Source organism: Scyliorhinus torazame, chromosome 1 (assembly GCF_047496885.1).
Source record: "Scyliorhinus torazame isolate Kashiwa2021f chromosome 1, sScyTor2.1, whole genome shotgun sequence".
Taxonomy (NCBI): Eukaryota; Metazoa; Chordata; class Chondrichthyes; order Carcharhiniformes; family Scyliorhinidae; genus Scyliorhinus; species Scyliorhinus torazame.
In genome coordinates this window covers 261629210-261653896 of record NC_092707.1, presented here as the reverse complement: position 1 = coordinate 261653896, position 24687 = coordinate 261629210, and the positions used below count along the sequence as shown (strand labels likewise).

The 24687-nt window shown below is 55.0% G+C and overlaps 1 protein-coding gene across 1 annotated transcript in view; it reads right to left on the bottom strand.

The window, feature by feature from the left end:
- Nucleotides 1–24687, bottom strand: part of slc24a3 (solute carrier family 24 member 3) — a 633998-nt gene that overhangs the window by 85649 nt on the left and 523662 nt on the right. The window contains exon 8 of the mRNA XM_072505510.1: nucleotides 5620–5645. Within this exon, the coding sequence (XP_072361611.1) occupies nucleotides 5620–5645 (26 nt within the window). The remainder of the gene's footprint in view (nucleotides 1–5619; nucleotides 5646–24687) is intronic.

Genomic DNA, 24687 nt, shown 5'->3' with positions numbered 1-24687 from the left:
GGAGAGCGAGTGAACGGTCAGTGAGTGTGGATGGAGAGTGAGTGAACGGTCAGTGAGTGTGGATGGAGAGAGAGTGAACGGTCAGTGAATGTGGATGGAGAGTGAGATGAACGGTCAGTGAGTGTGGATGGAGAGAGAGTGAACGGTCAGTGAAGTGTGGATGGAGAGTGAGTGAACGGTCAGTGTGGATGGAGAGCGAAGTGAACGGTCAGTGAGTGTGGATGGAGAGTGAGTGAACGGTCAGTGAGTGTGGATGGAGAGCGAGTGAACGGTCAGTGAGTGTGGATGGAGAGCGAGTGAACGGTCAGTGAGTGTGGATGGAGAGTGAGTGAACGGTCAGTGAGTGTGGATGGAGAGTGAGTGAACGGTCAGTGAGTGTGGATGGAGAGAGAGTGAACGGTCAGTGAGTGTGGATGGAGAGTGAGTGAACGGTCAGTGTGTGGATGGAGAGCGAGTGAACGGTCAGTGAGTGTGGATGGAGAGTGAGTGAACGGTCAGTGAGTGTGGATGGAGAGCGAGTGAACGGTCAGTGAGTGTGGATGGAGAGCGAGTGAACGGTCAGTGAGTGTGGATGGAGAGCGAGTGAACGGTCAGTGAGTGTGGATGGAGAGCGAGTGAACGGTCAGTGAGTGTGGATGGAGAGTGAGTGAACGGTCAGTGAGTGTGGATGGAGAGTGAGTGAACGGTCAGTGAGTGTGGATGGAGAGTGAGTGAACGGTCAGTGAGTGTGGATGGAGAGTGAGTGAACGGTCAGTGAGTGTGGATGGAGAGTGAGTGAACGGTCAGTGAGTGTGGATGGAGAGTGAGTGAACGGTCAGTGAATGTGGATGGAGAGTGAGTGAACGGTCAGTGAGTGTGGATGGAGAGTGAACGGTCAGTGAGTGTGGATGGAGAGCGAGTGAACGGTCAGTGAGTGTGGATGGAGAGTGAGTGAACGGTCAGTGAGTGTGGATGGAGAGTGAGTGAACGGTCAGTGAGTGTGGATGGAGAGTGAGTGAACGGTCAGTGAGTGTGGATGGAGAGTGAGTGAACGGTCAGTGAGTGTGGATGGAGAGTGAGTGAACGGTCAGTGAGTGTGGATGGAGAGTGAGTGAACGGTCAGTGAGTGTGGATGGAGAGTGAACGGTCAGTGAGTGTGGACGGAGAGTGAGTGAACGGTCAGTGAGTGTGGATGGAGAGTGAGTGAACGGTCAGTGAGTGTGGATGGAGAGTGAACGGTCAGTGAGTGTGGATGGAGAGTGAGTGAACGGTCAGTGAGTGTGGATGGAGAGTGAGTGAACGGTCAGTGAGTGTGGATGGAGAGCGAGTGAATGGTCAGTGAGTGTGGATGGAGAGTGAGTGAACGGTCAGTGAGTGTGGATGGAGAGCGAGTGAACGGTCAGTGAGTGTGGATGGAGAGCGAGTGAAAGGTCAGTGAGTGTGGATGGAGAGCGAGTGAACGGTCAGTGAGTGTGGATGGAGAGTGAGTGAACGGTCAGTGAGTGTGGATGGAGAGCGAGTGAACGGTCAGTGAGTGTGGATGGAGAGTGAGTGAACGGTCAGTGAGTGTGGATGGAGAGCGAGTGAACGGTCAGTGAGTGTGGATGGAGAGCGAGTGAAAGGTCAGTGAGTGTGGATGGAGAGTGAGTGAACGGTCAGTGAGTGTGGATGGAGAGTGAGTGAACGGTCAGTGAGTGTGGATGGAGAGCGAGTGAACGGTCAGTGAGTGTGGATGGAGAGCGAGTGAAAGGTCAGTGAGTGTGGATGGAGAGTGAGTGAACGGTCAGTGAGTGTGGATGGAGAGCGAGTGAACGGTCAGTGAGTGTGGATGGAGAGCGATGTGAACGGTCAGTGAGTGTGGATGGAGAGTGAGTGAACGGTCAGTGAGTGTGGATGGAGAGTGAGTGAACGGTCAGTGAGTGTGGATGGAGAGCGATGTGAACGGTCAGTGAGTGTGGATGGAGAGTGAGTGACCGGTCAGTGAGTGTGGATGGAGAGCGAGTGAACGGTCAGTGAGTGTGGATGGAGAGTGAGTGAACGGTCAGTGAGTGTGGATGGAGAGTGAGTGAATGGTCAGTGAGTGTGGATGGAGAGTGAGTGAACGGTCAGTGAGTGTGGATGGAGAGTGAGTGAACGGTCAGTGAGTGTGGATGGAGAGTGAGTGAACGGTCAGTGAGTGTGGATGGAGAGTGAGTGAACGGTCAGTGAGTGTGGATGGAGAGTGAGTGAACGGTCAGTGAGTGTGGATGGAGAGCGAGTGAACGGTCAGTGAGTGTGGATGGAGAGTGAGTGAACGGTCAGTGAGTGTGGATGGAGAGTGAAGTGAACGGTCAGTGAGTGTGGATGGAGAGTGAGTGAACGGTCAGTGAGTGTGGATGGAGAGCGAGTGAATGGTCAGTGAGTGTGGATGGAGAGCGAGTGAGCGGTCAGTGAGTGTGGATGGAGAGTGAGTGGATGGTCAGTGTGGATGGAGAGTGAGTGAACGGTCAGTGAGTGTGGATGGAGAGTGAGTGAACGGTCAGTGAGTGTGGATGGAGAGCGAGTGAACGGTCAGTGAGTGTGGATGGAGAGTGAGTGAACGGTCAGTGAGTGTGGATGGAGAGCGAGTGAATGGTCAGTGAGTGTGGATGGAGAGTGAGTGACCGGTCAGTGAGTGTGGATGGAGAGCGAGTGAACGGTCAGTGAGTGTGGATGGAGAGTGAGTGAACGGTCAGTGAGTGTGGATGGAGAGCGAGTGAACGGTCAGTGAGTGTGGATGGAGAGTGAGTGAACGGTCAGTGAGTGTGGATGGAGAGCGAGTGAACGGTCAGTGAGTGTGGATGGAGAGTGAGTGAACGGTCAGTGAGTGTGGATGGAGAGTGAGTGAACGGTCAGTGAGTGTGGATGGAGAGCGAGTGAACGGTCAGTGAGTGTGGATGGAGAGTGAGTGAATGGTCAGTGAGTGTGGATGGAGAGTGAGTGAACGGTCAGTGAGTGTGGATGGAGAGTGAGTGAACGGTCAGTGAGTGTGGATGGAGAGTGAGTGAACGGTCAGTGAGTGTGGATGGAGAGCGAGTGAACGGTCAGTGAGTGTGGATGGAGAGCGAGTGAATGGTCAGTGAGTGTGGATGGAGAGTGAGTGAATGGTCAGTGAGTGTGGATGGAGAGTGAGTGAACGGTCAGTGAGTGTGGATGGAGAGTGAGTGAACGGTCAGTGAGTGTGGATGGAGAGTGAGTGAACGGTCAGTGAGTGTGGATGGAGAGCGAGTGAACGGTCAGTGAGTGTGGATGGAGAGTGAGTGAACGGTCAGTGAGTGTGGATGGAGAGTGAGTGAACGGTCAGTGAGTGTGGATGGAGAGCGAGTGAACGGTCAGTGAGTGTGGATGGAGAGTGAGTGAACGGTCAGTGAGTGTGGATGGAGAGTGAGTGAACGGTCAGTGAGTGTGGATGGAGAGTGAGTGAACGGTCAGTGAGTGTGGATGGAGAGTGAGTGAACGGTCAGTGAGTGTGGATGGAGAGTGAGTGAACGGTCAGTGAGTGTGGATGGAGAGCGAGTGAACGGTCAGTGAGTGTGGATGGAGAGTGAGTGAACGGTCAGTGAGTGTGGATGGAGAGTGAGTGAACGGTCAGTGAGTGTGGATGGAGAGCGAGTGAACGGTCAGTGAGTGTGGATGGAGAGTGAGTGAACGGTCAGTGAGTGTGGATGGAGAGTGAGTGAACGGTCAGTGAGTGTGGATGGAGAGTGAGTGAACGGTCAGTGAGTGTGGATGGAGAGCGAGTGAACGGTCAGTGAGTGTGGATGGAGAGTGAGTGAACGGTCAGTGAGTGTGGATGGAGAGCGAGTGAACGGTCAGCGAGTGTGGATGGAGAGTGAGTGAACGGTCAGTGAGTGTGGATGGAGAGTGAGTGAACGGTCAGTGAGTGTGGATGGAGAGTGAGTGAACGGTCAGTGAGTGTGGATGGAGAGTGAGTGAACGGTCAGTGAGTGTGGATGGAGAGAGAGTGAACGGTCAGTGAGTGTGGATGGAGAGTGAGTGAACGGTCAGTGAGTGTGGATGGAGAGTGAGTGAACGGTCAGTGAGTGTGGATGGAGTGTGAGTGAACGGTCAGTGAGTGTGGATGGAGAGTGAGTGAACGGTCAGTGAGTGTGGATGGAGAGTGAGTGAACGGTCAGTGAGTGTGGATGGAGAGCGAGTGAACGGTCAGTGAGTGTGGATGGAGAGTGAGTGAACGGTCAGTGAGTGTGGATGGAGAGTGAGTGAACGGTCAGTGAGTGTGGATGGAGAGTGAGTGAAACGGTCAGTGAGTGTGGATGGAGAGTGAGTGAACGGTCAGTGAGTGTGGATGGAGAGCGAGTGAACGGTCAGTGTGGATGGAGAGTGAGTGAACGGTCAGTGAGTGTGGATGGAGAGTGAGTGAACGGTCAGTGAGTGTGGATGGAGAGTGAGTGAACGGTCAGTGAGTGTGGATGGAGAGTGAGTGAATGGTCAGTGAGTGTGGATGGAGAGTGAGTGAACGGTCAGTGAGTGTGGATGGAGTGTGAGTGAACGGTCAGTGAGTGTGGATGGAGAGTGAGTGAACGGTCAGTGAGTGTGGATGGAGAGTGAGTGAATGGTCAGTGAGTGTGGATGGAGAGTGAGTGAACGGTCAGTGAGTGTGGATGGAGTGTGAGTGAACGGTCAGTGAGTGTGGATGGAGAGTGAGTGAACGGTCAGTGAGTGTGGATGGAGAGTGAGTGAACGGTCAGTGAGTGTGGATGGAGAGCGAGTGAACGGTCAGTGAGTGTGGATGGAGAGCGAGTGAACGGTCAGTGAGTGTGGATGGAGAGTGAGTGAACGGTCAGTGAGTGTGGATGGAGAGTGAGTGAACGGTCAGTGAGTGTGGATGGAGAGCGAGTGAACGGTCAGTGAGTGTGGATGGAGAGCGAGTGAACGGTCAGTGAGTGTGGATGGAGAGCGAGTGAACGGTCAGTGAGTGTGGATGGAGAGTGAGTGAACGGTCAGTGAGTGTGGATGGAGAGTGAGTGAACGGTCAGTGAGTGTGGATGGAGAGTGAGTGAACGGTCAGTGAGTGTGGATGGAGAGTGAGTGAACGGTCAGTGAGTGTGGATGGAGAGTGAGTGAACGGTCAGTGAGTGTGGATGGCGAGCGAGGTGAACGGTCAGTGAGTGTGGATGGAGAGTGAGTGAACGGTCAGTGAGTGTGGATGGAGAGCGAGTGAACGGTCAGTGAGTGTGGATGGAGAGCGAAGTGAACGGTCAGTGAGTGTGGATGGAGAGCGAGTGAATGGTCAGTGAGTGTGGATGGAGAGCGAGTGAACGGTCAGTGAGTGTGGATGGAGAGCGAGTGAACGGTCAGTGAGTGTGGTGGTGGAAAGGTTTGGCTGCATTTGATGAATGTATTGCATTTGTGGATCAGATGGATTTCATTTGCAAAAGTAAATACCGGTGCAAGTACTTACCAGGAAGAGTCAAGATGGAGGAACAAGCATATTTGAATTTAAAACAGTTTCCAAAATTGGTGACTTTGTTTTCTGTATTTTTTAAAAGATACGATCTTGAGGTCTTATAATGATTTGGGAGCAGACGTTATGTTAACAACGATCACTTAGCATCTCAGAAGAGCTCAGATTGTTTAGCATATTGAATAAATGGTACTCACCAAGACACCTTTTCATCATAAATAATCTGTCGAGAAAAAGAAACATTTATGACGTGCAAAGCTGCTCTGGTTGAATTCAAAATATAAATATTAAACACTCCACAGTCCGAACTAAAATAACCAAGAATCTAGGAATATATAGAATTATATTAGCCAATAACAAAAAAGAAATAAATCTAATTTTTGAGAGTGATAAAGCATTTGCAGCTCATTGTCAGTATTAGATGGTGTAGCTTGGTGACCTGTATTTACGTGATTGACTATGTTATTTACATTTAAATTAAGTTTTAAACCACCTCACTATCACCTAATCCGCATCTCAGCTCCTATCATCTGTGTTGCTCGGCCACAACTGTGGGGACTCTTCTCAGTGATGCGCTTCTGTTACTTGTCTCCGCTTTGATTATACCTGCCTCTGTTGGGCTGCTACATTCTCAGAAAAGCGTAAAAACAATAGGGTAATAATAGTAAGAGATTTTAACTTCCCCATTATTAATCGGGATAGGCAGAGTGTAAAAGGCTTGGGGAGTGCAGAATTCTTGAAGTGCATCCAGGAGTGCTTTTTGAGCCATCACGTGGAAATATTTACAAGAGGGGGGACGGTACTTGACCTAATTTTAGGGAATGAAGCCAGGCATGTGGTAGAAGTGTCAGTTGGGGAGCATTTTGGTGACCGTGACCACAACTCAGGAAGGTTTAACGTAGTTATGGAAAAGGGCAAAGATGGGTGGAAATAAAGGTTCTGAATTGGGGGAAGGTCGATTTTAAAAGGATAAATCAGGATCTGGTCGAAGTGGACTGGAAGCAACTACTTGTAGGAAGATGCACATCGGAGCAGTGGGACTCATTCAAAATGGAAGAGAGAACACAAAGAATGGGACCAACAAGTCCAGAGAACCCCAGATGTCAAGGGAAATACAGGATTGAATCAGGAACAAAGTAGTGCGTACATTTAAGATAATGGGTAGGAAATTTAGAGGGATCGGAGGAAAAATGTTTTTGGATTGGATTGGATTTCTTTATTGTCACGTGTACCGAGGTACAGTGAAAAGTATTTTTCTGCGAGCAGTTTAACAGATCATTAAGTCCATGGGAAGAAAAGGAAATAAAAGAAAATACATAATAGGGCAACACAAGGTATGTAATGTAACTACATAAGCACTGGCATCGGATAAAGCACACAGGGTGTAGTGTTAATCAGGTCAGTCCATAAGAGGGTCATTTAGGAGTCTGGTAACAGCAGGGATTTTCACCCAGACGGTGGTGGGAATCTGGAACTCACTATCCGAAAAGTAGAGGTTGGACCCTCACAACATTTAAGCATCATTTAGATGAACACTTGAAATGCCAGAACATACAAGGCTACAGACCAAATGCTGGAAAATGGGATTAGGATAGATAGATGCTTGATGGGCCAAAGTGCCTCTTTCTGTGCTGTGAAACTCTATGACACTATTTTACAATCCTACCAGCTGAGTTGGACAGTCAGGAATAAGTGGGTCAGATCCCAATTGATCATCTGCTGGAATGAGTGAATCCTGTTCTGGGATGTCTAGGCTTCATTCTCAGCTTGGTGAAAACAGATTCATTTTGAGATACACTTGTCAAAGATGTGGAACTTGCCAAATAAGCACTAATTTGTCACGTGCCTGGCCTCATTCTTATCTGATGCTTGCGTACATCTTCTAGCAAATCTCAAGTTCTGTCCTACCAAACGGCTATTAGGATGTAAAAAGTTAAAATTAATAGGGGCGCTGCCCAAAAATAACGAAGAGCAATGAAAACTTTTTTTTTTAAATTTAAAGTACCCAATTACATATATATTTTCCAATTAAGGGGCAATTTAGCGTGGCCAATCCACCTAACCTGCACATCTTTGGGTTGTGGGGGTGAAACCCACGCAGACATGGGGAGAATGTGCAAACTCCACACGGACAGTGACCCAGGGCCGGGATCGAACCCGGGTCCTGAGCGTCGCAGTCCCAGTGCTAACCACTGCGCTACATGCCGCCCCTAGCAATGAAAACAAACATCAAATCAAAATGTGACAAGAGGGGTTGATAAAGCAATCCAATCCCTTCGGTGCCCACTGGGCACAAAAGGCCTCCAGTGTACCCTCTCTAGGGACACCCGGCCCGCGAATAATGGCGTGGAAGAGGGGTTGAAGGAGATGATACCGGGGCTTAGAGAGTTAAATTACGATGATAGGTTGCACAAGGCTGGTTTGTATTTCCTCGATCACAAAACATGGAGTGTTGATCTAATTGAGGAGTGCACACTGTTAACAAGATTTAATAGGATATAGAAAATCTATTTCCTCTGGTTGGTGGGGGTTAAGGGGCAGGAATCAAGAATTAGCAGAAAGGTTTTTAAAATTTAGAGCTAGGCCACTCAGGGATAAAATCAAGAAGCACATTTTTCATACAAAGCACAATGGAAATTTGGAATGCCATCCTTACGGAATAGCAGCAGGAGGCCCCTCAGGTCTGCTCTGTGATTTAGTAGGATCAGAATTCTCTCCCGCCAGAGGCTTGAAATTCTGGGGGAGAGACGGTGCCTTCAAAACTGAAATCAATAGATTGTTATACAACAATGTCAAAGGATATGTATGATGTGGAGATGCTGGCGTTGGACTGGGTTGGGCACAGTAAGAAGTCTTACAACACCAGGTTAAAGTCCAACAGGTTTGTTTCAAATCACTAGCTTTCGGAGCACAGCTCCTTCCTCAGACATTCATCTGAGGACGGAGCTGCGCTCCAAAAGCTAGTGAAAGGATATGGAACAAAGGAGAGTAAACTGAATTGAGGTGCCGATCAGCCATAATATAACTGAATTGTGGAGCAGGCCCGAGGGTTGAAATGGCCTTCTCTGGTCTTATGTATTTTTATGAGGACCTCAATCTATTTCCTTTGGAAGATTTTCGTCGTGTTCATTGCTGAAAGCTAGAAGTTTTTCCACTGGGACAGACATTAATTTCATAATTTTTCTTAAACATCAGTCAGTCACGTAGTTCTATTTTTCACGGTTAAGAGATGATTAAATTGCAGCATGTTCACAGATGTAAATCGGTGCGTGACTGCCAGTCATTGCTGTGTGGAGACTGATCGACAATAGCGCAGTCCAGATTGCACCACAGCACCGTGAACAGCTTTCAGCAACTGAATAAATCTTGCAGAATGAAGAATAACCACTGAATGGCAGTCAAACCCCAAACATGTCAGATACACTTAGAAAGTCGAGGCTTTTAATCTTTTCAGCAACTGGCTTACGCCGAGCTTCAGATGGGAAGCTTTAATCTCTCAAGCACCTCGAGCATAGAAGATCATTCAGATGGGTTCAGCAGACATATGTAACTGTGTTCGGTCATTGACAATAATGATCTTCTATGCTCGAGGTGCTTGAGAGATTAAAGCTCCCGAGCTCCCTTTACCGCCCCTGCATTAGCTGATCTGCCACTTTCATTAGCATTGCACTCGACTCCCAGTGCCTCCTCCACCTTGCACCCCACTCCAAGACTGAGCTCTTTGCAAATAGAACATAGAACCTACAGTGCAGAAGGAGGCCATTCGGCCCGTTGAGTCTGCACCGACCCACTTAAGCCCTCACTTTCACCCTATCCCCGTAACCCAATAACCCCTCCTAAACTTTTTTGGTCACTAAGGGCAATTTATCATGGCCAATCCGCCTAACCTGCACGTCTTTGGACTGTGGGAGGAAACCGGAGCACCCGGAGGAAACCCACGCAGACACGGGGAGAATGTGCAGACTCCGCACAGACAGTGACCCAGCGGGGAATCGAACCTGGGGCCCTGGCGCTGTGTGAAAATTGGTGAAGAGTGAGACAGTGAGAAGAAATCCCCCACCAGTATATGGAGACGTGGACCAGAAGTGGTCGTATAAGAAGAAATAGTCGAGCAAAGCAGGCGAGTGCAGAATCTGCAGCACGGGAAAGCATGGCGGAGGGGCATGATCCCGGTTTGGTGGCACAGTGGTCGATGGTACAGCTGGTGGAGTTCAATCAGGGGAGCTTCGCCAAGCAAAAGAAGGAAGGGTTATACCCGATTAAGGCAACAATCGATCGGGTGGAACAGGAGCTGTAAGCCCACGGACAGGCGATCCAGAAGGTGGAGGAGAAGGTGGCCGAGCACGAGGACCATTTAACCATGTTGGAGGCGGAGATGGGGCTGATGAGGGACCACCAGAAGAGGCTGCAGGAGAAGGTGGAGGACCTGGAGCACAGGTCCCGGAGACAGAACCTGTGGATCGTCGGCCTCCCGGAGGGCATTGAGGGATCGGACGCAGGGACATATGGAAAAGCTGATGGGGGATGGGGCGTTTACTCAATCCTTGGAAGTGGACAGAGCATATAGAGCGCTTGCGAGGAAGCCGCGAGCGAACGAACCTCCGAGGGCGATGATGGTGCGAATGCACCGGTTCCTGGACAAGGAACAGATTTTGCGGTGGACCAAGCAGACACGGAGCTGCAAGTGGGAGAACTGTGGGCTGTGCATCCACCAGGACCTGGGTGCAGAGCTGGCCAAAGACGAGCTGGATTCAATAAGGTAAAATCGTCCCTCTTCAAGAAGGGGGTAAAGTTTGGAATGTTATATCCAGCGCGCTTGTGGGTCACCTATGAGGGTCAAGAACATTGGGCGCGATTCTCCGACCCCCCACCGGGTCGGAGAATCGCCGGGGGCTGGCGTGAATCCCTCCCCCGCCGTGTCCCGAATTCTCCGCCACCAGACATTCGGCAGGGGCGGGAATCGAGCCACGCCGGTCCCACCCCTGGTGATTCGCCGGCCTGCGATGGGCTGAAGTCCCGCCGCTGCCAACCCTCTCCCGCCAGCGTGGATTAAACCACCTTTTGAACGGCAGGACAAGGTGGCGCGGGCAGGCTCCGGGGTCCTGGGGGGGGGGGGGGCGCGGGGCGAACTGGCCCCGGGGGGTGCCCCCACGGTGGCCTGGCCCGCGATCGGGGCCCACCGAAATGCGGGCGGGTCTGTGCGCTGGGGGCACTCTTTTTCTTCTGCCTTCACCATGGTCTTCACTATGGCGGAGACGGAAGAGACCCCCTCCCCTGCGCATGCGCGGGGATGATGTCAGCAGCCGCTGACGCTCCCGCGCATGCGTCGCCCGGTGAAGACCTTTCGGCGCCGGCTGGCATGGCGCCAAAGGCCTTTCCCGCCAGCCGGTGGAGTGGAAACCACTCCAGCGCAGGCCTAGCCCTAAAGGTGCGGAGACCTCTGCACATTTGGGGCGGCCCGACGCCGGAGTGGTTCCCGCCACTCCATTACACCGGAACCCCCAGCCCTGCCGGGTAGGGGAGAATCGCGCCCATTGCTTTGAATTGCCAGATGAGGTGAAGTATTTTGTCAAAGATAAAAGGCTGGCAGGTGTTTGAAGACACTGAACCTTGGGAGAGGGTGTGGTGGTATGTATTAGGGGTCATGTGGGACTGTGAAGCCGTGATGCTATTGGCTGACAGATCCCGGGTCCTGGTTGGCTGTTGACTCCTGGCTCCGCCCTGAAGGCGGAGTATAAGAACCCGAGCTTCTCCCCGCCGCTCAATTCTGTTGCTGAACTGCTGGGGACAAGTCTCGCTTAATAAAGCCTCATCGACTTCATCACTACTCGTCTCTCTCGTAAGTCATTGTGCGCTACAATTTATTAAGCGAGACTTGTCCCCAGCAGTTCAGCAACAGAACTGTATTGCTGTATTGATTTTGTGAAAGTTATTTTAGTTTTGAACTGTACATGCAGTGCTTTCTGTAACAATTTCTGGGCTGTTGCTCAGAGCTGTGAGTGGGGAGGGTGGGGGGATTTTTCCTTCTGTGTGTATGGGGACTGTGATGTTTTAAATATGTATGTTCAAGCGGGGGGAGAGGAAGGAAAATAGGAGCTGGATGTCTGGTGCCATGGGCTGGGGTTACCAGGCTAGCTGGGCGGGCTAGCTCACGGAAGCGCAGTGGGGGGCGGGCAGGTGATAAATTTGTTAAGGGGGGTTGGGATTGTGGAGCTGCTAATACAGGGGGCGGGGGGGGGGGGTAGCTGCTCTGCTGACAGGGGAGGGACTGTTGTTTGGAGACAAATGGGAGGTCGAGGACGATGGATGCCTGAGGGCGGGCCTACGAAGGCAAGGGACGCGAGCTGTGGGTGTGCGGGAAGCCTCCTGACTCGGCTGATCACATGGAACTTTAGAGGGCTGAATGGACTGTTAAGAGGTCTTGTGTGTTCACGCATTTGAGGGGATTGAAGGCGGACGTGGCAATGTTGCAGGAAATACACCCGAGGGTAATAGATCAGACCAGATTAAGGAAGGGGTAGGCCGGCCAAGTGTTTCATTCGGGGTTGGACTCTAAGACTAAGGGAGTCACCGTCCTGATCAACAAATGGTTGGCATTTGAGACAGGGAAAATAGTGGCGGATGCGGGTGATAGGTATATCATGGTGAGCGGGAAGCTGAGGGGATGCCGGTGGTGCTTGTGAATATATACGCATCAAACTGGGACGATGTGGAATTTATGAGACCGGTACTAGGGAAGATCCCAGATCTAGATTTGCATAAGCTGATCATGGGGTGGGACTTTAATACGGTCTTGATCCAAGGTTGGACCGGTTGAGTTCAAGGACAGGGTGGGTGCCAGGCGTGGCGAAGGAACTAAAGGGGTTCATGGAGCAGATGGGGGGAGTAGACCCATGGTGGTTCCGGCGGCCAAGAGTGAAGGAGTTTTCTTTTTTCTCCCATGTGCACAAAGTATACTCCCGGGTGATTTTTTAAAGTTTCGAGCAGGGCTTTACTGGCGGGAGTGGCTGATACCGAGTACTCAGCGATTGCTGTGTCGGACCATGCCCCACATTGGGTGGATTTACGGTTGAGCAAGGAGGGCGGTCAACACCCACAATGGAGATTGGATGTGGGGCTGTTAGCAGATGAGGGGGGGTGTGGGCGGGTGAGTGAGTCCATCCAGAACTATCTGGAAATAAATGACACGGGGGAAGTCTTGGCAGCAACAGTTTGGGAAACGCTGAAGGCTGTGGTTAGCGGGGAGCTAATCACGATACGAGCCCGTTAGGAAAAGGTGAAGGGAGCAGAGATAGATGGGCTGGTTGGGGAAATACTCCAGGTAGACAGGAGATATTTGGAGGCCTCGAAGGTGGGGTTACTGAAGGAGCGGCAGAAGCTACAGATGGAGTTTGGTCTGTTACGTACAGGGAAGGCGGTGGAGCAATTGAGGAAGGCGAGGGGGGCGATGTACGAGTATGGAGAGAAAGCCAGCTGGATGCTTGCGCACCAGCTGAGGAAAAGGGAGGCGGCCAGGGAGATAGGAAGAGTGAGAGACAGAGGAGGGAACATGGTCTTGGACCCTGCAGGGGTGAAACGGGTGTTTAAGGAGTTTTATAGCCGGCTATACGAGTCGGAATTCCCAGCTGGGGTAGAGGGGATGAGGTAGTTCCTGGGTGAGTTGAAGTTCTCGAAGGTGGAGGAAGGGTTGGTGGAACGGCTGGGAGCCCCAATTGAAATTGAAGAAATAGCAGAGGGGCTGGAGGCCATGCAGTCGGATAAGGCCCCGGGACCGGATGGCTACCCAGTGGAATTTTACAAGAAGATCTCCGAGATGCTGGGCCCACTGCTGGTGAGGGCATTTAATGAGGCAAGGGAGCGGGGTGTTCTTCCCCCAACAATGTCACAGGCCTTGATGTGACTGATCCTGAAGCAGGAGAAGGACCCTGAGCTATGCAGGTCATACAGACCAATCTCCTTATTGAATGTGGATGCTAAACTGTTGGCTAAAATCTTGGCCTCAAGGATAGAGGACTGTGTCCCGGAGGCGATAGGGGAAGACCAGACCGGGTTTGTTAAGGGCTGGCAACTAACGACCAATGTTAGAAGGCTCTTCAATGTTATCATGATGCCCTCAGAGGGGAGATGGAGGTAGTGGTTGCGATTGATGCGGAAAAAGCCTTTGACCAGGTGGAGTGGAATTATTTGTGGGAGGTTCGGGTTTGGGCAGGGCTTCATTGATTGGGTTCGGCTGCTGTACCAGGCACCAGAAGCAAGTGTACGAACGAATCGGCTGATGTCGGGCTATTTTAAGCTGCACCGAAGGACAAGACATGGGAGCCCACTCTCCCCGCTGTTGTTTGCCCTGGCCATAGAGCCACTGGCTATAGCGCTAAGATCATCTAGGGACTGGAAAGGCTTGGTCTGGGAGTGGGGGGGTGGAATACAGGGTGTCGCTGTACGCTGATGACCTGCTCCTGTATATTTCTGACCCATTCGCGGGGATGGGGGAGATTATGCGGATCTTAAGGGAATTTGGCCGGTTTTCGGGGTATAAATTGAATATGGGAAAAAGTGAGATGTTCGCGATCCAGACGAGGAGGCAGGAGAGGAGACGGAGAGATCTGCCGTTTAGAGTGGTAGGAGGGAGCTTCCGCTATCTGCGAATCCAGGTGGCACGGGAATGGGAGACATTACATAAGCTAAATCTAACCCGGCTAGTAGAACAAATGAAGGAGGACTTTAGAAAGTGGGACATGCTCCCGCTGTCCCTGGCGGGGAGGGTACAGACTGTGAAAATGATGATCCTCATTTCCAATGCCTCCCCATCTTTATCCCAAGGGCCTTTTTTAAACTGGTAAACAAGGTGATTTTGGGTTTTGGGTGGGTGGGTAAAACCCTGCGAGTGAAGAAAGTGTTGCTGGAGCGTAGTCAAGGGGAGGGTGGGATGGCGCTTCTGAAGTTTAGCAACTATTACTGGGCGGCAAATATAGCCATTATTAGGAAGTGGGTAGTGGGGGTGGGGTGGGGGGGGGGGAAGAGTGAGTTGAGTGGAGGTGGCATCGTGTGAAGACACAAGTCTGGGGGCATTGATAACGGCACGTCTGTCGTTCTCGCCGGCCCGGTACTCCAGAAGCCCAGTGGTAGTGGCGGCCCTGAGCGTTTGGGGGCAATGGAGGAAGCACATGAGAGTTGAGGGAGCATCGGTCTGGGCCACAATTTGTAACAATCATTGGTTTGTACCAGGAAGGCTGGATGGGGGTTTCGGAGGTGGCAGAGAGCAAGGGGGGGGGGGAGATTCAAATTCAATTAATTAATGAAGAAGAAAAATGTGGGTCTTATTAATAACAAAATTATCATTTTGTCGTAATGTCCAATTGAGTTCACTAATGTCTTTCAGTGAAATAAGTCTGCCACCTTTCCTCAGCCTGGCCTACTTGTGACCCTGAAGCTGCATCAATGAGGTTACCCTCTGGTAGAACCTGGCAAAGACGTTTGGTTGTAGGCTGCTCGCCAACAGGGGTAGGCAATAAATGCAGGCCGATTTCCCATTCCGTCCAAGAAAATTAATCGGATGGGCATGTTGGACAAGGCAGCTCTGGTAACCAATCCCTGCTGGAGTGTAACCACTGGAGACATGGCCGAAATGTGCATTTCCCAATCTGCCTGATTTCTTCCTGCCTGTGGGAGTGTGCACAATGTTTTACTGGCTACAGTCTGGAAATGAGTTTGAGCACCCTCTACCCAGTTTCATGTCCGCGAATGAAATCTAAGTATTGCATTACCGAGTTTCACTCTAAACTGCATCAATCTCAATGATTCTTGGAAAATCATCAGAGCTTTAAGGATCTTCACCACAGCAGAAATTTAATACAACTTATTGCATATCAGGCCACTGAACATGACCAGTCACTGATGCCTTGTTACTCCACCACAAAAATGTAGTCCTAATCCCTTTTGCCTGCCCTGCTTTGATAGCACGATATCTCCCTATCTGTCAAGCCCAGACCTAACCTATTGTTAACTGCTGACGTGGTCTTTGGTTCAATAACTAACGGTCTCATTATATTCCCAAGTAAAAAGGTTTATTCCAGTGGCCTTCATTTCTTAATCCTATATCGATGACCATCCATTACAGGCCTCTCAATCACTGGGAACAGTTTCTTTCGACATTGTCTCATCCAAGTACCATTTTAAACACCTGCACAAGATCATTCCATAATCTGTTCTATTCAAATGAAAATTCCCTGTTCTTTTCCAGGCTCCCGCACCACAGTGGCTAGAGAATCGGAGTGAGGGGGTGGGGGAGACAGAGAGCGAGACGGTAACATTCCCCACCCCATTCCACACCCACTTGTCCAGGAACAAATATACACTTGTGGTGTTCTTCTGGAATAATTTCAGGACAGCCAAACTCGAATGTGTTCAGAATTAAAATGAAGGCTTCAGCTCTGAGGCACTCAGCTGGAATCCACAGAGAGCAACTGCAATAGACGAAGGTTCAAAATATTGGCAGTTCCCTAAAGACAGCCTTCACCCATTGCAGCTTTGAACAAGGTTCAATTGCGCAAAGAAAGCCAAAAATAGAACACAAGTGCCAATTCAATTTACAGCACTTGTAGAGCTTCAGATGTGTGGAGGCCTGCCGCATGACAGACCGGCGACGATCTGAACATCATCAGTGTTGGCCAGCACTGCTTCGAGCTGTGTGGCGGTGCGTTAGCAATCACCTTGTAAAATGCAAACAGCTTTCTTAATACCACCCAATACCCAGCCCTGAGCAGAATGGCACCAGGGAACAGAATATCAAACTACCGAGAGATGGAGCAAGAGGACAAAAGGAACCCCGTTTACAATTTTCAAGGCAAATCTAATAGGCACCCAATGTAATTTTCTGGGATTTTTCACGTCTTGCTTTGTGAAAGTCAACAGATTAAAAGAGTGAGGAACTCTCTTGACAGCAGCATTTCAGTGCAGCGAGCAGAGGCACAAAGTGGTTGGGCCTTCAGGGGAAGTAGAACAGTTTGACAGAGGGGTGCATTCAGCAGAGAGAGGGGGTTAATGGGGTTGGCTATGTTGCCGGAGTCACAAGCATCATCTCACCATGACCATTAACAGCTTTGTGGTTATAAGTCAATTCTTGGAATAGAAGGAGGGTCAATGGGCTTAGGGTATAAGACTAAGGCTGCACGGTGTCACAGTGGTTAGCAATGTTGTCTCACAGCGTCAGGACCCGGGTTCAATCTGGCCGTGGGTCACTTGTGTGGAGTTTGCAGGTTCTCCCTGTACCTTTGTGGGTTTCCTCTGGGTGCTCTGGTTTCCTCCCACAGTCCAAAGATGTGCAGGTTAGGTAAGGTTGCAGCGATAGGGTGGGGGAGTGGGCATGGATAGAGTGGATAGCCAGAGACTTTTCCCCAGGGCGGAAATAGCTGTCGCGAGGGGACATCATTTTAAGGTGACTGGAGGAAGGTATAGGGAAGATGTCAGAGGTGGGTTCTTTACACAGGGCGACTGAGGGCGGTCGGACGGGGAGGATGCTGAGGGGGGGTCGGACGGGGTAGATGCTGAGGGGGGTCGGACGGGGTAGATGCTGAGGGGGGTCGGACGGGGTAGATGCTGAGGGGGGTCAGACGGGGTAGATGCTGAGGGGGGTCGGACGGGGTAGATGCTGAGGGGGGTCGGACAGGGTAGATGCTGAGGGGGGTCGGATGGCGTTGGTGCTGAGGGGGGTCGGACGGGGTTGATGCTGAGGGGGGTCGGACGGGGTAGATGTTGAGGGGGGTCGGATATGGTGAATGCTGAGGGGTTCGGATGGGGTAGACACTGAAGAGGGGGTTGGACAGGCGTAGATGCTCTGGAGGGGGGGGGGGTCGAACGGAGTAGATGCTGAGGGGGGTCGGACGGGGTAGATGCTGAGGGGAATCGGACGGGGTAATGCTGAGGGGGGTCAGATGGGGTAGATGCTCGGGAGGGGGTCGGACGGGATAGATGCTGAGGGGGGTCGGATGGGGTAGATGCTGAGGGGGGTCAGATGGGGTAGATGCTCGGGAGGGGGTCGGACGGGATAGATGCTGAGGGGGGTCAGACGGGGTAGATGCTGAGGGGTGTTGGACGGGGTAGATGCTGAGGGGGGTCGGATGGCGTTGATGCTGAGGGGGGTTGGACGGGGTAGATGCTGAGGGGGGGTCGGAGGGCGTTGATGCTGAAGGGGGTCGGACGGGGTAGTTGCTGAGGGGGGTCGGACAGGGTAGATGCTGAGGGGGGTCGGACAGGGTAGTTGCTGAGGGGGGTCGGACAGGGTAGATGCTGAGGGCGGGTCGGACAGGGTAGATGCTGAGGGCGGGTCGGATGGCGTTGGTGCTGAAGGGGGTCGGACGGGGTAGATGCTGAGGGGTGTCGGAGGGCGTTGATGCTGAAGGGGGTCGGACGGGGTTGATGCTGAGGGGGGTCGGACGGGGTAGATGCTGAGGGCGGTCGGATATGGTGAATGCTGAGGGGTTTGGATGGGGAAGACACTGAGGAGGGGGTTGGACAGGCGTAGATGCTCTTGGGGGGGGGGGGGGTTCGAACGGAGTAGATGCTGAGGGTGGTCGGACGGGGTAGATGTTGAGGGGGGTCGGACAGGGTAATGCTGAGGGGGGTCGGATGGCGTTGATGCTGAGGGGGGTCGGACCGTGTAGAAGCTGAGGGGGGTCGGACACCGTTGATGCTGAGGTGGGTCGGACAGCGTTGATGCTGAGGGGGGTTGGACGGGGTAAATGCTGAGGGGGGGGTCGGACGGGGTCAATACTGAGGGGGGTCGAACGGGGTAGATTCGGAGTGGGGTCTGACGTGGTGAAGGCTGAGGGGTTCGGACGGGGTAGACACGGAGGAGGGGGTTGGACAGGGTTGATGCTGAGGGGGGTCGGACGGGGTAGATGCTGAGGGGGTTCAGACGGGATTGATGACGAGGGGGCTTGGACGGGATAGATGCTGGGAAGGGAGCGGACGGGGTTGATGCTGAGGGGGGTTGGACGGGGTAGATGCTGAGGGGGGTTCGGACGGGGTAAATGCTGATGGGGGTTGGGTTGGGGTAGATGCTGAGGGGAGGTCGGACCGGGTAGATGCTGATGGGGGTTGGGACGGGGTAGATGCTGAGGAGGGTCGGACGGGGTAAATGCTGAGGGGGTCAGATGGCGTTGATGTTGAGGGGAGTCGGACGGGGTAGATGTTGAGAGGGGTCGGCTATGGTGAATGCTGAGGGGTTCGGATTGGGTAGACACTGAGGGAGGAGGTTGGACGGGGTAGATGCTGAGGGGGGTCAGACGGGGTAGATGCTGAGGGGGGGCGGACGGGGTAGATGCTGAGGGGGGTCGGACAGGGTAGATGCTGAGGGGAATCGGATGGCGATGATGCTGAGGGGGGTCAGACGGGGTAGATGCTGAGGGGGGTCGGAGGGCGTTGATGCTGAGGGGGGGTCGGACGGGGTAGATGCTGAGGGGGGTCGGATGGCGTTGATGCTGAGGGGGGTCGGACGGGGTAGATGCTGAGGGGGGTCGGACGGGGTAGATGCTGAGGGGGGTCGGAGGGCGTTGATGCTGAGGGGGGTCGGATATGGTGAATGCTGAGGGGTTCGGACGGGGTAGACACGGAGGAGGGGGTTGGACAGGGTTGATGCTGAGGGGGGTCGGACGGGGTAGATGCTGAGGGGGTTCAGACGGGGTTGATGACGAGGGGGTTCGGACGGGGTAGATACTAAGGAGGGGATTGGACATGCGTAGATGCTCTGGGCCGGGGGGGGGGGGGGGGGGGGGGGGTTCGAACGGAGTAGGTGCTGAGGGGGCTTGAACGGGATAGATGCTGAGGGGGGGTCGGACGGGGTTGATGCTGAGGGGGGTTGGACGGGGTAAATGCTGAGGGGGGTCGGACGGAGTCAATGCTGAGGGGGGTCGAACGGGGTAGATGCTGAGGGGGGTCGGATATGGTGAATGCTGAGGGGTTCGGACGGGGTAGACACGGAGGAGGGGGTTCAGACGGGGTTGATGACGAGGGGGCTTGGACGGGATAGATGCTGAGGGGGGGGCCGGACGGGGTTGATGCTGAGGGGGCTTGGACGGGTTAGATGCTGAGGGGTGTCGGACGACATTGATGCTGAGGGGGGTCGGTCGGGGTAGACGCTGATGGGGGTTCGGTCGGGGTAGACGCTGATGGGGGGGTCGGACGGGGTAGATGCTGATGGGGGTTCGGACGGGGTAGATGCGGAGGGCGGGTCGGACAGGGTAGATGCTGAGGGCGGGTCGGATGGCGTTGATGCTGAAGGGGGTCGGACGGGGTAGATGCTGAGGGGTGTCGGAGGGCGTTGATGCTGAAGGGGGTCGGACGGGGTTGATGCTGAGGGGGGTCGGACGGGGTAGATGCTGAGGGCGGTCGGATATGGTGAATGCTGAGGGGTTTGGATGGGGAAGACACTGAGGAGGGGGTTGGACAGGCGTAGATGCTCTTGGGGGGGGGGGGGGGTTCGAACGGAGTAGATGCTGAGGGTGGTCGGACGGGGTAGATGTTGAGGGGGGTCGGACAGGGTAATGCTGAGGGGGGTCGGATGGCGTTGATGCTGAGGGGGGTCGGACCGTGTAGAAGCTGAGGGGGGTCGGACACCGTTGATGCTGAGGTGGGTCGGACAGCGTTGATGCTGAGGGGGGTTGGACGGGGTAAATGCTGAGGGGGGGGTCGGACGGGGTCAATACTGAGGGGGGTCGAACGGGGTAGATTCGGAGTGGGGTCTGACGTGGTGAAGGCTGAGGGGTTCGGACGGGGTAGACACGGAGGAGGGGGTTGGACAGGGTTGATGCTGAGGGGGGTCGGACGGGGTAGATGCTGAGGGGGTTCAGACGGGATTGATGACGAGGGGGCTTGGACGGGATAGATGCTGGGAAGGGAGCGGACGGGGTTGATGCTGAGGGGGGTTGGACGGGGTAGATGCTGAGGGGGGTTCGGACGGGGTAAATGCTGATGGGGGTTGGGTTGGGGTAGATGCTGAGGGGAGGTCGGACCGGGTAGATGCTGATGGGGGTTGGGACGGGGTAGATGCTGAGGAGGGTCGGACGGGGTAAATGCTGAGGGGGTCAGATGGCGTTGATGTTGAGGGGAGTCGGATGGGGTAGATGTTGAGAGGGGTCGGCTATGGTGAATGCTGAGGGGTTCGGATGGGGTAGACACTGAGGGAGGAGGTTGGACGGGGTAGATGCTGAGGGGGGTCAGACGGGGTAGATGCTGAGGGGGGGCGGACGGGGTAGATGCTGAGGGGGGTCGGACAGGGTAGATGCTGAGGGGAATCGGATGGCGATGATGCTGAGGGGGGTCAGACGGGGTAGATGCTGAGGGGGGTCGGAGGGCGTTGATGCTGAGGGGGGGTCGGACGGGGTAGATGCTGAGGGGGGTCGGATGGCGTTGATGCTGAGGGGGGTCGGACGGGGTAGATGCTGAGGGGGGTCGGAGGGCGTTGATGCTGAGGGGGGTCGGATATGGTGAATGCTGAGGGGTTCGGACGGGGTAGACACGGAGGAGGGGGTTGGACAGGGTTGATGCTGAGGGGGGTCGGACGGGGTAGATGCTGAGGGGGTTCAGACGGGGTTGATGACGAGGGGGTTCGGACGGGGTAGATACTAAGGAGGGGATTGGACATGCGTAGATGCTCTGGGCCGGGGGGGGGGGGGGGGTTCGAACGGAGTAGGTGCTGAGGGGGCTTGAACGGGATAGATGCTGAGGGGGGGTCGGACGGGGTTGATGCTGAGGGGGGTTGGACGGGGTAAATGCTGAGGGGGGTCGGACGGAGTCAATGCTGAGGGGGGTCGAACGGGGTAGATGCTGAGGGGGGTCGGATATGGTGAATGCTGAGGGGTTCGGACGGGGTAGACACGGAGGAGGGGGTTCAGACGGGGTTGATGACGAGGGGGCTTGGACGGGATAGATGCTGAGGGGGGGGCCGGACGGGGTTGATGCTGAGGGGGCTTGGACGGGTTAGATGCTGAGGGGTGTCGGACGACATTGATGCTGAGGAGGGTCGGTCGGGGTAGACGCTGATGGGGGTTCGGTCGGGGTAGACGCTGATGGGGGGGGTCGGACGGGGTAGTTGCTGAGGGGGGGTCGGACGGGGTAGATGCTGATGGGGGTTCGGACGGGGTAGTTGCTGAGGGGGGGTCGGACGGGGTAGATGCTGATGGGGGTTCGGACGGGGTAGTTGCTGAGGGGGGGGTCGGACGGGGTAGACGCTGATGGGGGTTCGGACGGGGTAGTTGCTGAGGGGGGGTCGGACGGGGTAGATGCTGATGGGGGTTCGGACGGGGTAGTTGCTGAGGGGGGGTCGGACGGGGTAGATGCTGATGGGGGTTCGGACGGGGTAGATGCGGAGGGGGGTCGGATGGGGTAGGTGCTGAGGGGGGCTAACGGAGTAGATGCTGAGCGAGGTCAGACGGGGTAGATGCTGAGGGGGGTCGGACGGGGTAGATGCTGAGGGGTGTCGGACGGCATTGATGCTGATGGGGGTCGGGACGGGGTAGATGCTGAGGGGGGTCGGAGGGCGTTGATGCTGAGGGGGGTCGGACGGGGTAGATGCTGAGGGGTGTCGGACGGCATTGATGCTGAGGGGGGGTCGGACGGGGTAGATGCTGATGGGGGTAGGGACGGGGTAGATGCTGAGGGGGGTCGGAGGGCGTTGATGCTGAGGGGGGTCGGACGGGGTAGATGCTGAGGGGGGGTCGGACGGGGTTGATGCTGAGGGGGGTTGGACGGGGTAAATGCTGAGGGGGTTCAGACGAGGTTGATGACGAGAGGGTTCGGACGGGGTAGATGCTGAGCGGGGTTTGAACGGAGTAGGTGCTGAGGGGGGTCGGACGGGGTAGATGCTGAGGGGGGTTTGAACGGAGTAGGTGCTGAGGGGGGTCGGACGGGGTAGATGCTGAGGGGGTTCAGACGGGGTTGATGACGAGGGGGTTCGGACGGGGTAGACACTAAGGAGGGGATTGGACAGGCGTAGATGCTCTGGGGGGGGGTTCGAACGGAGTAGGTGCTGAGGGGGATCGGACGGGTAAATGCTGAGGGGGTTCGGACGGGGTAGATGCTGAGGGGGTTCGGACGGGGTAGATGTTGAGGGGGGTTGGATGGCGTTGAGGCTGAGAGGGGATGGACGGGGTTGATGCTGAGGGGTGTCGGACGGCGTTGATGCTGAGGGGGATCGGACGGAGTAGATGCTGAGGGGGGTTGAACGGGGTAGATGCTGAGGGGGGTCAGATATGGTGAATGCTGAGGGGTTCGGACGGGGTAGACACGGAGAATGGGGTTGGACAGGGTTGATGCTGAGGGGGGTCGGACGGGGTAGATGCTGAGGGGGGGGTCGGACGGGGTTGATGCTGAGGGGGGTCGGATATGGTGAACGCTGAGGGGTTCGGACGGGGTAGACACGGAGGAGGGGGTTCAGACGGGGTTGATGACGAGGGGGCTTGGACGGGATAGATGCTGGGGGGGGGTCGGACGGGGTTGATGCTGAGGGGGGTCGGACGGGGTAGATGCTGAGGGGGTTCAGACGGGGTTGATGACGAGGGGGTTCGGACGGGGTAGATACTAAGGAGGGGATTGGACATGCGTAGATGCTCTGGGCCGGGGGGGGTTCGAACGGAGTAGGTGCTGAGGGGGCTTGAACGGGATAGATGCTGAGGGGGGGTCGGACGGGGTTGATGCTGAGGGGGGTTGGACGGGGTAAATGCTGAGGGGGGTCGGACGGAGTCAATGCTGAGGGGGGTCGAACGGGGTAGATGCTGAGGGGGGTCGGATATGGTGAATGCTGAGGGGTTCGGACGGGGTAGACACGGAGGAGGGGGTTCAGACGGGGTTGATGACGAGGGGGCTTGGACGGGATAGATGCTGAGGGGGGGGCCGGACGGGGTTGATGCTGAGGGGGCTTGGACGGGTTAGATGCTGAGGGGTGTCGGACGACATTGATGCTGAGAGGGGTCGGTCGGGGTAGACGCTGATGGGGGTTCGGTCGGGGTAGATGCTGATGGGGGTTCGGACGGGGTAGATGCGGAGGGGGGTCGGATGGGGTAGGTGCTGAGGGGGGCTAACGGAGTAGATGCTGAGCGAGGTCAGACGGGGTAGATGCTGAGGGGGGTCGGATGGCATTGATGCTGAGGGGGGGTCGGACGGGGTACATGCTGATGGGGGTCGGGACGGGGTAGATGCTGAGGGGGGTCGGAGGGCGTTGATGCTGAAGGGGGTCGGACGGGGTAGATGCTGAGGGGTGTCGGACGGGGTAGATGCTGAGGGGTGTCGGACGGCATTGATGCTGAGGGGGGGTCGGACGGGGTAGATGCTGATGGGGTAGGGACGGGGTAGATGCTGAGGGGGGTCGGAGGGCGTTGATGCTGAGGGGGGTCGGACGGGGTAGATGCTGAGGGGGGTCGGACGGGGTAGATGCTGAGGGGGGGTCGGACGGGGTAGATGCTGAGGGGGGGTCGGACGGGGTAGATGCTGATGGGGGTAGGGACGGGGTAGATGCTGAGGGGGGTCGGAGGGCGTTGATGCTGAAGGGGGTCGGACGGGGTAGATGCTGAGGGGGGGTCGGACGGGGTTGATGCTGAGGGGGGTTGGACGGGGCAAATGCTGAGGGGGTTCAGACGAGGTTGATGACGAGGGGGTTCGGACGGGGTAGACACTAAGGAGGGAATTGGACAGGCGTAGATGCTCTTGGGGGGGGGGGTTTGAACGGAGTAGGTGCTGAGGGGGGTCGGACGGGGTAGATGCTGAGGGGGTTCAGACGGGGTTGATGACGAGGGGGTTCGGACGGGGTAGACACTAAGGAGGGGATTGGACAGGCGTAGATGCTCTTGGGGGGGGTTCGAACGGAGTAGGTGCTGAGGGGGATCGGACGGGTAAATGCTGAGGGGGTTCGGACGGGGTAGATGCTGAGTGTGTTCGGACGGGTAGATGTTGAGGGGGGTCGGATGGCGTTGAGGCTGAGAGGAGATGGACGGGGTTGATGCTGAGGGGTGTCGGACGACGTTGATGCTGAGGGGGATCGGACGGGGTAAATGCTGAGGGGGGTCGGACGGAGTAGATGCTGAGGGGGGTCGGACGGCGTTGATGCTGAGGGGGGTTGAACGGGGTAGATGCTGAGGGGGGTCAGATTTGGTGAATGCTGAGGGGTTCGGACGGGGTAGACACGGAGAATGGGGTTGGACAGGTTTGATGCTGAGGCGGGTCGGACGGGGTAGATGCTGAGGGGGGGGTCGGACGGGGTTGATGCTGAGGGGGGT